The following is a 14,073-nucleotide window of genomic DNA, read 5'->3' as shown; positions in this document are numbered from 1 at the left end:
CAGCGGTTTGGTGGTCCACTGACCGAGTTATGGTTTATATGGGGTGTGGCATTGCCGTTTGTTATTGAAAACCCCTCAAACCTTACATCGACTGACATTATTTTAAATCCAAATATGCGGGTATTGCTTTAATTAAATTTAACGTAATGTTAAATACATTATCGCATTATTATTTAATAGGGGCTAAGCGTACGTGCAGATCGTGTGACAGTGCGTCATAGCAGTCAGGAGTCAGATGGTTTACACATCGTGCAGAACTGCGCAGACCGATGGGCTATGACATCAAATTACCGCGAGGGCGATTTGAAAGCTCCACTCTCGCGGTATTTTTGTGTCATACACCGACCAGTCTGCACAGCTCCGCGTAAAGTTGAGTTTATCCGTTGTGCCGCCGGAGGGGGCGGAGTCCCGACACAAGTAGGCACGCTGTGTTGTGTTGCTGTGAAACTCCACTTTTATATTGATTTACAGTCGCATATACATTGTCGAGGAATACAAATATACAGCGTTCGGCTGCTAAACAACACTATTTACAGACTGAAACTAATCTTAGAGTCTATGGAGCTGGATCGGCGACTCTTGCTGGCTCACTGCGCCGCCCACACCCTCTCTGTTATAGCCGGACTATTGGTGGTCGTGCCGCTCGCCCTTAACGGATCCGCTTTTAAGGGAAGGTGTGCGTTGTTTACCCAAGGGTTCTGGCGGACTGAGAACTTCACGGTGGGCGAGGGGGAGTCCAGAGAGCTCAGTCATCTGGTGGTCCAACAATGGGGTCCACCGGCCGCCTGCCAGTTCGCCACATTTGCCGGAGTGTTTACAGTGTTGTACGGCGCGGTTCAAGGCTGGAGGAGCCTGTTTTATCTCCATCGCCGACATGACGAGTAAGTATTACTATTAATAAAATATTCAATATTTGTAAAAAAATGTTTATCTGTAGTGTGATATTTATTAAGCTTTAAAGGTACATGAAAATCTGACTTTTTCTATTTAAGTGCTATAATTGGGTTACCAGTACTTCTATTAACCTAGAAAATGTGAAAAAGATCAACCCAGTAACTTAGTTTTGGTAAACCGTTCTCTGCAAGCATGTGAAATAATAGGTCATTGAAATTTGGCTCCCCTTGTGATGTAAGAAGGGGATAATTCCGCCCCTTAATCTGCACTATCCAACCACGGCACTGCCATTTAGTGCAGAGATCAGCTCATTTGCATTTAAAAGGACAAACCCACAAATAGTCTCCTGCTATTGAAAGTTACTAAGGGGACTATTTTCGGCTGTTGCATATCATCATTGTGGCTCCTGCAGCAGGGGAACTGGAAAATTAGTATATTTTATTATATAAAAAGAGTGTCTCTTTAAATGTAAAAAAAATTAAAGTAAAGAATGACTATTTTGCTCAAATATAACACATAATTATAAATAATATCTACAAATATGCATTAATTTATAATGATAATTATATGGTTTATATTGATTAAATTATGAATAAAGATAAGTGACCATAAACTTTTAACCAGTATTTATATGCACTATTTAAAATTTTAATATTCTCCTCTGTCCCGAGCAGCACACTGTTCTCTGCCTTCCTTACACTGCTGTTGAGTCTGTGCTTGCTGTTCCTCTCTGGAGGGGCGAGTGTCACTCTCACACTTGGGCTTGTGTCCTGGTGCAACACCGTCACGGACTACAACACCCGAGCCTACAGGTATACAAGCTTGCAATCCACCTGCTGATGTGGAGTCAATGATGAGATTAGAAGTTTGATTTCACTCACTGATTTCAATCCTTAATATGACTCTACTCATTCATTATTAAAGATTTCAAAGTTATATTTTCACAGAATGTTACATTATTTAGGATGATGGTATGTAGAAAACAGTAAATCACAAAAAACCTTAGCTGGATTTTCACAAGCAGGTGACAGATGTGCCTGAGACAAAAGGCATTAAAAAAAAAAAAATGTGTTGATAAATGAATAAAATAGTAAAAATAATATAATCTTTAATGTCTTACAACAACTGATGACAGTCATTTCTTAAAACAATTTTATTTCTTAAGTTTTTATTCAACTATTTAAGGGGCTATTATTAGGGTCATGTTTTGGTCATCACATATGTTGCTTATGATCTCAATGTTACATGCTGTTTTAATATTTAATGAATAGATTTTGTATATATTCCACATATATGTTTTATTGGTGAATTAAAATATCTACATATTTATTAATCATTGATCTGATGTTTATTCATTTAACTGTATTTTTATTCTCTCTAGTTGTGCAGAGTCACAGTCTGTTCCTCTTTATTTGGATGTTGAGACGTCGTCTTTCTATTCAGAGCTCAATTGTGCACAGGTAGAGTTAAAATGACTTCCAACTCTATCTTTCTCCTCAGTTACTTTGCATAATATAAATATTCTATGCCTCTCTTTGCAGATATCTCTGTGGTGTGTAACAGCTCTATGGTTGGCTCAAGCCATCTTGTCCTTCCTGAGGCTCTACCATTCCCACAGTCAGCACATAAGCGGGCCGTGTCTTCCACGGGAGAAGGAATTTCTCCTGGGCCAAAGTCACTGTCCCCTCCATCATCCGCATCCACACTCGCATCCTTCTCGCACGCCCAGTGTTTTGATTTAGCCATTTAGTGTTCACAGAAGATGCTCTTTGAGGCTGACCTACCTAAGACTCGCTTTATCACTTCCAAAATCACAATATTTAGAAAGGAAGAGACAGGTCCAAGATCAGTGTAAAAGGGAACTACTAATTAAAAACAAATTGATCATATCCAAAATTTAACCGCATTAAAGGAAATCAGCCTGGGTGTCTATCAATATTTAATTTGCATGCAAATGCTGATTTTTTGTCATATAGCATGCCATGTAGTGCTTGCATAATGATGTGACACATTTTGTGCATACCCATGTGAGATTAGCAAAACTTTTTTTCATTTTTTTTTTCAGACTTGATACAGTTTACATAATAAGGTCAAAGGGTTCTCAAAATAATATATGATACATATTGCACTACTGCATTGCTCTTGCATATGCAAGAATTGAATAACTGTACTATGTTTAGCCATATAATGTGAATATCAAGTGAATGGGAAGGAAAGCCTGCTGCATGTGCTCAAGCCAGACCCATGCTTGTTTTGTTCTGTGATTGTATACACGACAGGGTGATTTTTGCATATAGTCATTAAGGCCAGACATTCTGTTTCTGATCCTATGAAGGTTTTTTATATGAAATTGTTTGTGTTGATGCAGCCTCCAGGTAAAACAAAGTTATAGTATGTGAAGGAATTTCAGAAATGGGAAGCTGAAAAAACTACGGAATGTTAAGAATTTGGTTCGACCCTTTCTGAACTCTGAACCTTTGACCTGGAGGATTGTTGTGATACACAAACAGCTGAATGAATAACCGGAAGGAAATGAGAGATTTGTTCTTCATGCTTTGACATTGTGATTATTGCTATTGCTTATGTTTTTTAATGCTGTTTTTAAGTGTTATGTCTTATTTATAAGTTGTTTCACCTTTCAATAAAGGTAATCAATGTGTATAATGCAAGCAAAATTGTGATTATTAGATCAAAAACAGTAGTGTTTCAAATAAAAAAATGACAGTTGTGTTATCAGAAGACAATAAGATGATAGTATATTTATCAAAATTAAACAATTATTAAACAATTGAATATGAAGGTTAACATTTGTAATGTTAACAAGTAACAAATATCAGAATTCAGACAATAGACTAAAATAGTCCAAACTTGTATTAAAATATTAACAAGATCAAATCTCTGTACACTTTAAAGTTAAAGGGTTTGAAAAAATGTAAGCATAACATGCGAATAAATACCTTAATTATGATTATGAAGTGCATAATACATTTTTATGTCAGTGTAAAGTCATTTCAGTAAAGTCATTAGAAATGTATTGCTGAAACACATTACAAAGACAGCTATGTAGTACTGAATTGTGGAGTTACACGTTAAACGGGTTTTCCTAATTTCTGTGTTAAGGATTTTTGGACAGTGCAGGGTAAAACAGTGGCTCGATGACGCATTGGAGCCACGGCGCCTGGCCCCGCCCCTAACACAATCGCCAGCTAGAGGGTATACAGCTACCGCCAAATCTCGTGAAATGTTGGGTTTAGGGGTATGATTAGGACGAAAACAGCGCTGTTTTCGTCCTAATCATACCCCTAAACCCAACATTTCACGAGATGTTGGCCGTAGCTGTATCAGTTTACAGCCACAATCTATTTGAAAGTTAAAAGACGAGACGATAGATTTCCTGCGAGTGGGCGTGGTTTCACCGGCAACAGCCCCAGCGTCTGAGGTCAGAGAATGTTGCTTATTTTTCCCAGATTTTGATAACTTATGTTATTTACTTTAAAATAATTTTTATCATTTCAAATTTGTCTGGATGGTTAATAAAACATTTTTCTGTGGTGTGACAAACTCAGAACACATAAATATCACTTTACACAGAATTCAAGTTAAATACAGCATTCGCTCTCCTATTATGTTTGAGTAATATCTTACATTCATAATAATAAAAAGTCATTTAATGTAAAGCTTTTTTTCTAGCTGGAGCCTGTAAAATATTACATTATTAATTCATTAATAGATGTATAAAATCTGATAAATGGCTTTTAAATTAAGGATAGGGTTTGCTGGTCACTATTGCTTAAAATGCACCTGTTTTGCTAGGTTATGTCCTTGGCAATCTCATACAACACAGAAACACTGAATCTCCTTAGCTTTTCTCTCTCTCTTTTCACACTTCCACCTACTATTCCTCTTTTTTTATCACAGTCCCTTGTTGTAAGTCAGCACCTTGCAATCTGTTGCCATGGCAATTTCTGGCTCAAGGTGAGATGTCTCGATCTGTGAGGAGCAGAGAATGATTAGCAAGCAAGTTCCAGGTATAAAATTACTTGTAGCACACATACACACAGGCAAAGATTAATGACACTGGCCTACAGACAAAATTAAAGGTGCAGCTACTGTTTGTTGGAGAGAGAATAAAACCTTTTTCTCCTACATGATGTAGCTGGCTAAGTGAGGTGGGTATTGTTACTGTACCTGTGACATTTGTGGAAAAAGGCTGATGGCCAGCGGCAAGGACAGACCAAAGACAGCCAGACACACTAAACTGTGCACAGGAAGCATCATGCGACGATGAGCTTGCATCACAGGGAGCCTGGTGGAAGAGAGTTAAACACTTGTACTTGTATTTTGGATAATATAACTAGATCATTTAACCCATAACTTTCTTTTAGTTACGCTTTATGTTTTAGCTGAAGCACATGTAACTTCATACTTTTCAAAGAAGGCCATAATGATTGGTGGAAGGACAAATATGGGCAGCGGCAGAACCACTCGCGTAACTGCTGTCTCTATCAGTGCCTGATGACAAATGCAAAAGAATTGGGAAACAATTAAGACACAAAAAGATGCAAAAAATGGTGTCAACTTTTGTAAAACGTATTCAAATATTTTATGCTTTGAAACTTCGTATACCGAGTAAAATAGACTTAAAAGTACAAAAAATAACAGCAAATACATTTGTAGTACTGTACATTGGTATTTTTGTGCTTTAAGTGTGGAATTTGTACACTACAAATATCCTATTATATTATAGTTTTACTTCAGTAGTAATTCAGTGCACTTGAAAAAAGTATACTAAATTCCATTGATTTTTAGTATATTGAAATAAATGGTGTCTCAGTTAAGTACACTTACATGTTCTTAAGTTTATCTTAAGAAGTACTAGAGACCTTTTGTATATTAAGTCCAAAATAAGTGTGTCAAAAAGTACATTTAATAACTTTTTACACTTAGTATATTTAAGTCAACCTTTGTCACCTAGGCATTGTTAAACAAAGCACACTTTAAGTTAAAAGTTATCAGCAATCACAGTGGATCCCAGCTGTTTTATTGACATACGCACATGTTTGGCTGCTATTCGTGAGGATCCCACAACATTCCCATTGTTGTCCAACACATCTATTCCCTCAGACAACTCATTGTGTCTCATCAGAGCCACGTTACAGATGTTTGCACTCGCTGGGAAAAAATGCAAAAAATGGATGCAAAACAAAACCATGGTATTAGGTTTTATTTTTAAATTTTCTAATGTTAATATAGATGTTTGTATTGCATGGATAGATGAAAACAACCTGATATAAATCTCCCTGTTATTTTACTATTAAGTCGTAGTGTACTAATTAAAGTATTGAAATGTACTTATTTGCACACTGATTATTTGTGTGTCATGACTACATACTAACAGCAGGGGGAGTTAATATGATCAGTATTGGACAACTAAAGTGAATGGATCTGTGTATTAACATACCTACAGCAGGGAATGGAATAAACCTCTGTATGAGGAGTCTGTTGGCAGGGTTAAATTTGCTAGATTTTTGGATAAGTACATTCAAACCAACCTATAAACAGACAGAGGGATGTTACATAAATATTAGGAATTATAAGACAACAAGTAAAAGGAAAAAAAGAGTATGTTTATTATATATATATATATATATATATATATATATATATATATATATATATATATATATATATATATATATTAAAATATCAATAATATAATATAAATTTCATCTGTTTCTAATTCAGGTTTAGTTTTGTCTACTCCTCTTACTACCTTTTTTTTGCTTGTGATGTTGATTTTTATTTAGCTTTAAATAAAAGCATCTTCTAAACAACTAAATGTATACATTTTTAGTAAAATTAACTCCACAATCATCAAGATGTTATGGTAGTACACCAGTAACATAAACACTCTCTATGACAAGCATTGTAGACAATCTCAGTATCTCTCAAAACACTGAAGCTCAAACATCATCCACTTACTGCTATAGAAACAGCGCTGGTGACAGCTCCCAGGTATCCCTGAATAAATTTTAAGGTTGGTGTAGGCTAAAGATAAAAGTGAAGGAAAACGTCAAACATCCTGATGCAGATGATGTACAACAGACTCTGCAGTGCAATGCAAAAACCCAGAAGCCCACAGAGGTCACGAGCCTCAGATGCAGAACAGACATCTGGCCGTCGGGAGAATATGATCATTCAAATGGAATTGAGAAAAGTAAACGCTTCGGTGAACGACCATATGCAACTACTTTTTATAAGCCTGACCTGAATTTAAAAAAGATTTGAAATCGTACCTTTGTGGCGTTGCGGTTGGCGTAGTTCACGCAAGCATTGTGACTCTGGTTGAGCCACTGTAGGAGAGAAATTCTGGATTAGCTTGACACAACTACCGGTTGATGATAATTCCTCTTTCAAATATTGACTTTTTATTTCTGTGAAGCCAGCTTCTGGTGAAAGTAGAATATATAAAAAAACCTAATTAATCTGGACTACTTAAGAGGATGTTTGTTGAGATACTGGTAATGCTCTCTGGGAACTGGTTAGATTTGTAGACGATGCTTATTGTTGACAAAATGTTAAAAAGTCAATTTGGATAAAAGCATCTGTATATTTATATATATATATATATATATATATATATATATATATATATATATATATATATATATATATATATATATATATATATATATGTATATATATATATATATATATATATATATATATGTATATATATATATATATATATATATATATATATATATATGTATATATATATGTATATATATATGTATATATATATATATATATATATATATATGTATATATATGTATATATATATATATATATATATATATAGAGCAAAATCATCTTGCGATAATATTGTTGTCTGCTTTATGCTTACTGTCATTGAGTGGTTTAAATGAGCAAACCTACCTGCCAGAACACAGTAGAGGCCAAAGTCTGGTTTGGAAGGAGAAGACCGACAACCTGCAAGGAAAGCAATAAAAGATTATCACTTATGATAACAATTTAATAAGTGAACCATGTTTACAGCAATACTTTGGCTTATCATTTCCACAAATGTTAGAAACAGAAGTTTATTGAATACTTCAGAATATCTCTCATTCTATAGGTTTTATAAATCAACATCGGTGCGTTGCGTATATAATAATTGACAAGGCTTCTCTACCAGTTTTACTTTCTTTAAAGAGACACTCCAGTTTAAAAAAAAAAATATGCTCATTTTCCAGCTCCCCTAAAATTAAACATTAGATTTTTAACGTTTTGCAATCCATTCAGCTGATCACCGGGATTGGCGCTACCACTTGTAGCATAGTTTAGCATAATCCATAGAATCTGGTTAGACCATTTATCATCGCACTCAAAACCAAAGAGTTTAAATTTTTTTCCTATTTAAAACTTGACTCTTCTGTAGTTACATTGTGTACTAAGACCAACAGAAAATTAAAAGTTGCAATTTTCTAGGCAGATATGGCTAGCTATACTCTCATTCTTCGTAACATGGCTGCAAGAGGTGCAATGATATTACGCAGCGCCTAAAAATAGTTCCCTTGGCAGGGCCAGAGTGGGGCCACTTTTCAGCCCGAGAGTTTCAGGCCCAAGACCGGCCCACTTTTTCCATGGTGGAATTCCAAATTGGCACTTTTGCCAAATTGGATAAACGAAGGTAACTTTCAATAGAAAGGGACTATTTTTGGGCTATGTTAAGGCAGCAAAGTCCTATTACGCCAGAATGAGAGCATAGTTCCTAGCCATATCTGATAGAAAATCGCAACTTTTTATTTTCCAACGGTCTTAGTACATGATTTAACTTCAGAAGAGTCGAGTTTTAATTAGGAAAAATATCGAAACTCTTTGGTTATTTTTTAACACAATGCTAATGGTCTAATAAGATTCAATGGATTATGCTAAGCTATGCTAAAAGTGGTAGCGCCAATCCCGGAGATCAGCTGAATGGATTCCAAAACGTTAAAAATCTAATGTTTAATTTTAGGGATCTGGAAAATGAGCATATTTAAAAAAAAAACTGGAGTGTCCCTTTAATTTGTACTTTATTCAAGCAAACTAAAAACTTACAATTGGTGTTCCAAATGGGACATAGCCTGTAAAAAAAACACATCCAGAAAGTACAAGATATCAACCACATATCCAAACATAAAAAGAACTTCATTTGTATTTTATTTGAATATTTTGAATTTTATTTAAAGTCACTATGCTGCACTTATTAACTATGAGGCAATGCTTGAGTCCGTACATAAATCATGACTGCTTTCAAGCAGACACACACCATCTGCTCCTGTGTTTTTCTCCGATTTATGTTTTTTTCCATTTGTCTAACAGGTTTTAACAGGAGCATGTCATCTAATAAAATTTCAACAAATAGTTCTAAAAGCCACATAAATGAAGAGTTTGGTTCCAAAACCAGATAACTCGTTTTTGATTAATATTAACCAATAAATATTAATCAAACTGCAGTTGGTTTGTTTTGCCTTCATAACTAAAAAAATACAGCTAAGATGCTGTAAAAAACATGATAACATAAAATTATTTGACATTTTTTTTATCTCGTTTTGGAACCAAACTCTTCAAATATTTATATTAATTTACAACATGATACATAAAGGTCCGGTTTCACAGACAAGGCTAGTCCCAGACCAACATTTTTGATGTCTCAAAACAGCTTGCACTGACATACTTTAAAATATATCAGTGTTGCCATTTTGTCTGAAGAAGATGCACACAAGTAATTTTTTTTCCAATGTACATTTATAAAAACTTAAATGTCCTAATTTAACTGAAGCTATTTCCTGGCTTAAAAGGGTAGTTCACCCAAAAATTAATCTTTTTTATTTATTCACCCTCATGTGGTTCTAAACCTGTATGGGTTTCTTTATTATTTTGAACATAAACGAAGAAATTTAGATAAACGATGGTAAGCACACAGTTGATGGTAACCAATGGTGAGTCAATGGGTACTGTCAACTGTGCGCTTACCATCATTTATGTAAATATATTCATTTGTGTTTAACAGGATACAAAAACTCATACAGGGCTGAAACAAAATGAGTCATTTGTGGGTGAACTATCCCTTTAATCTAAGTACTGTCTGTGAAACCAGGCCAAAATGTTTTATTATAAGGTCTAGAAAATGTGCTTTTCAGTTTTCCTGATCGCTCTCTCTCTCTCTGTGTACTCTTACCCGACATGCGAAAAGGCATGAATATCTTTTCACCGGTGTCAGGGTGAATTATGGCCTGAAAGGTGATAGGAGATGAGTCAGTCACTTTATTTTCAACCACCATTAACAAGTGAGAGTGAATAGTGTCCATATGAGTCTCACCTGCTTCACCTTTTGAGCTTCCCAGAGCTTTCCAGAGATGAAAAACACAACACACAGGCTTTTAGAAAACAATGCATCACATCCAATGATTCTGATACAACTTTTGGGGGTGGTTTCCCGGACAGGGTTTAGATTAATCCAAGACTAGGCCTTAGTTATATTAGGACATTTAAGTAAACAATACTGATCTTGAGACAAAACGATGGCACTTAAGATGTGTCAGTACAAGGTGTTTTTAAATTAGGGCAGCTTAAACATGCATTTTTGTCTGGGACTAAGATAAGCCCTGTCTGGGAAATCGCCCCCTGATGTTTTATATGTAGAGATTTCACCTGATAATCTGTTACTCCTGCAGAAAGTTTCCCTTGCTTGAAATCATCCAGGAGTTTGATGCATTCTTTTAAGCGACTCTATAAAGATTTAAGAAAAATCTGAAGAAAAAATGACTTTAGGCTCTGACATGATCGCTTTTCAGCTGATCCAGAAATTATTAAAACTTTATAGCTTGGACATAAAAGAGATCTTTCATCATTTTCTCACCCGTTATGGCATACTTTCTCTTTAAAAAATAGAAAAGGTTTCTATTTTTCATATCAATAAAAGTCAGGGGCATCAAAATAGTTTCAATTGTAAAGGGGAAACTGCAGACATAAAAAAAACTTTCTGAAGAAGAAAAAGTGGTTTGGGTGAGAAAAATGTTGACATAATTTTAATTTTTAGATGAACTATTACTGTAGTTACAGCATATGGATGAATTATAGACTGCAGAAGCATTACATGGCAAAAACAATGTCGCTAACAATTTGATTCAGCTCTGTTACATTAACAAAGAAACCAAATAATATTTCTCTACCTCCGTCACAAAAAGAGTGGAAGGATCAATGATGTCGATGAAGTGTCTCAACCTGCCAAGAAATGCACTCTGAGAGAGAAAAGAAGTCCATTAATTTCAGTATCTTGCAGTGTCAGGCTAAAGATAAACAAAAACGGATATAAAGGACAACCAATCAAAAGCAAAACTCAAAATACAACGAAGATCTCTTCTAATTTTAGCATGAGTAAAATATTTATGCAGGAATGAGACCAAAGGAGCTTTTTCAACGAGCTATGACTACATACAACAACATGTCCACTTTCTCTCTGTATCACACTTCTTTGAGCAGTGATGCAAGAGGTTCTCGGGAAGCCAACTGTTTCAGAGGCCCGATGATAGGGGCATGCCAAAGGTTTATTTGGCCAAGAGCACACAGTGAAAAAAGCAGCTTCAATCATCTGCATTTGAATGATTTATCTAGCGAAAAAGCAAAGAAAGACGGTATGTCTCTTGTGTGTCTCATCTCGCGGGTCTTTGTAGTAGGGATGTCTTTAATCTTACAATACACGGCAAAGAAAGAAGGCAAAAATCCGCTGATCTCACTCCTCTTGGCTACTGATGTTATTTCTGGGCTACAGACACTCGCTTCAAAGCTGTGGAAGGGAGCTATGCGAGCGCATGTCTGCTGGAGAAGACTTGTTAATTATGTATGTGTTTCTGCTCCCCGGAGAGATGGAGCAGGAGGAAAACATACAGCGTTATTCTTCAGCTGCATTGATTTCAGCTAAAAACAGAGGCAATAAAGTGTGGGTCAGATGCACCTGAGATGGATTTTGCTAATAACAAAATAGATTTCTTATGCGGCTTTTCTAATAAGCATCACCCCAACAATTTATCCTTAAATTATATAAGCATAAAAAGCCATAGTTTTTTAAGTATTCAGTTAATTTTATTAATGTTACTGCCCCACTGGCAAGCTACTCCACATATTTTCCCATGTGGAGTGCAAAGCAAATTATTCATGCGGATGGCATATGGGGTGATAATCTGGTTCAGTTTTAGATTTAATGAAATTAAATTAGGATCCAGGTTTCTACACATACACCCAGAGATCACAGATTTAATGAGCATATAACCAATTCTCTATTGTATGCAATGTAAATGTAGTGATCTATACACCCAACTCTACTGTATTTCATGCTATTGATCATGTGTGGCTATAACAGTGCAAACCCAGGAGCTCAGTACAGATGACTGACATGCATGTGCTGATTTCATTAGAATGACCGCGGCGTTTCCATGGAGCCAACGGGACTTAAATAGACGGCATTCATTCATTTGACCCAAACGAGTGCTTGAGATCTCACATATTATGCAATTGATGAGACATTTATTTGCATTTGTTGCGCAGAAGTGGACCCTATTTTAAATGACACAAAACTTGAATATTAATTGAACAACGCGATTGATTATGTTTATAATCACATTTGTGTTTGTTTAGGAAAACATGGAGAGAACGCAGTTTTCAGATTTTGAAAAATTATTAACTTTGATAATGAAAATCATTCCCACCCTATATGCAAAAAATTAAACCGACCGGTTCATTTGTATTCAACGTGGCTCTTTACTTATTTCCTCTGCGATTTGCATATAAAAAGAAGTAGTGCTGCTGAATTCATGCAGTGTTTTAGGTTGTTCAAAAATAACAGTATTGATAAACCTCGCTTATTTCAAACATATGCATCGGCAAAATAACTGCAATTAACAAAATACACAATACAATAAAAAAACAAAATGTAAAAGAAACACGAAAACGAGCGACTTTCGGTATCCGGCGTTGGAGCAAAGATATCTGCACAGATATGTTGTTTATCAACGCCCATCAATGATGTCCATACAAAGATGCACTTTAATATCCCGCCAAACTCTTTACCTGGTCATAGCGCGGTTTCCCCAGCTGAAACACTGGACCGGACTCTGGCTCTGCCATCTCAGCAGCGGTGGAGTAATGTTAAATCATTTAAAGCTCCATCAGACGGAATTTTGAAGAATAGTCAACTCGGGTACGAACTAGTGAAGCAATAGCGCGCAAGGATTCATGGGAAGTGTAGTTTCTTATCGGACACGAGCCTATCGAGAGCGGATTTCACGTCCATCATAAATTCAAAACATTTTGGAAGTTGGGCAATGCGCAATTCAAATTCGCGTCCCTTAGAGATTATCATAGTTTCCTCGAAAAATACTATATTGTTATGACGGTAAAAATGCAATGTATTATTTAACTGTCACGAGCAATAAAAAATAAAACATTTTTGAAAGAATCTTACATTTTCAAATTAGAAATAAATGCAAATTTGGCGCATTTACAGGTTTTTATGGATAAATTAAAAGTGTTTAAACCTGGATAACATTTTTATGAATTCTTCTGCACAGTACTTTTGTTACTAAATGTTTTGGTAACACTTTGGAGCCACATAAGATTTGATCAGATTTTATAAATAGATTTTATATATGAACATTATTAAATTCATTTAATAACAAAATTAATATTATATATTGTTTTTCAATATAATATTGTTTTTCATCTGGCCTATTGTAAATCTTTATTAATGTTAGTTAATGCCACTGCAATTGTTCATGTTATTGTACATTTACTATTGTGTATTAAAAGTGACAACTTTTGGTTTTTAAATTGTATTAGTAAATGCTGAGATTAACATGAACTAAGATGAACAAATGCTGTAAAAGTATTGTTTATTGTTAGTTCATGTTAGCTAATGCATTAACTAATGTTAACAACCTTACTTTGAAGTTACCAAAGTTTTACTCCCTCCTTAAAAGTTTGCACGTCATACAAGCTGATACAAAATGAAAATTCACCAGTAAGTTTTCATATGCGTATTCAAAATTTACTTTTATTAATATGGGTTTTTACAAAACCGCATATTACTGAGAATTATGTCTATAATATGAACTGTATTTCAGTTACAGCAAATG

The 14,073-nt window shown here is 35.1% G+C and overlaps 2 protein-coding genes across 2 annotated transcripts; one reads left to right on the top strand and one right to left on the bottom strand.

Moving 5' to 3' along the window:
* Positions 1-379: 379 nt before the first annotated feature.
* LOC135759004 (transmembrane protein 179) lies at positions 380-4,360 on the top strand. Its single transcript, XM_065273820.2, has 4 exons — positions 380-881; positions 1,569-1,706; positions 2,276-2,354; positions 2,436-4,360. Exons 1-4 carry the CDS (start codon positions 559-561, stop codon positions 2,634-2,636), a joined length of 741 nt encoding a protein of 246 aa, XP_065129892.2. The 5' UTR covers positions 380-558; the 3' UTR covers positions 2,637-4,360.
* Positions 4,361-4,515: 155 nt separating this feature from the next.
* sfxn5b (sideroflexin 5b) lies at positions 4,516-13,173 on the bottom strand. The gene is made up of 14 exons (XM_065273808.2): positions 13,010-13,173; positions 11,116-11,184; positions 10,595-10,672; positions 10,263-10,289; positions 10,122-10,176; positions 8,999-9,024; positions 7,835-7,888; positions 7,191-7,247; positions 6,877-6,942; positions 6,356-6,446; positions 5,951-6,066; positions 5,321-5,406; positions 5,083-5,200; positions 4,516-4,884 (listed from the first exon to the last, which is right to left on the bottom strand). Exons 1-14 carry the CDS (start codon positions 13,064-13,066, stop codon positions 4,807-4,809), a joined length of 978 nt encoding a protein of 325 aa, XP_065129880.2. The 5' UTR covers positions 13,067-13,173; the 3' UTR covers positions 4,516-4,806.
* Positions 13,174-14,073: the final 900 nt, after the last annotated feature.

Source organism: Paramisgurnus dabryanus, chromosome 16 (assembly GCF_030506205.2).
Source record: "Paramisgurnus dabryanus chromosome 16, PD_genome_1.1, whole genome shotgun sequence".
Taxonomy (NCBI): domain Eukaryota; kingdom Metazoa; phylum Chordata; class Actinopteri; order Cypriniformes; family Cobitidae; genus Paramisgurnus; species Paramisgurnus dabryanus.
This window is presented reverse-complemented; position numbering and strand designations above follow the sequence as displayed.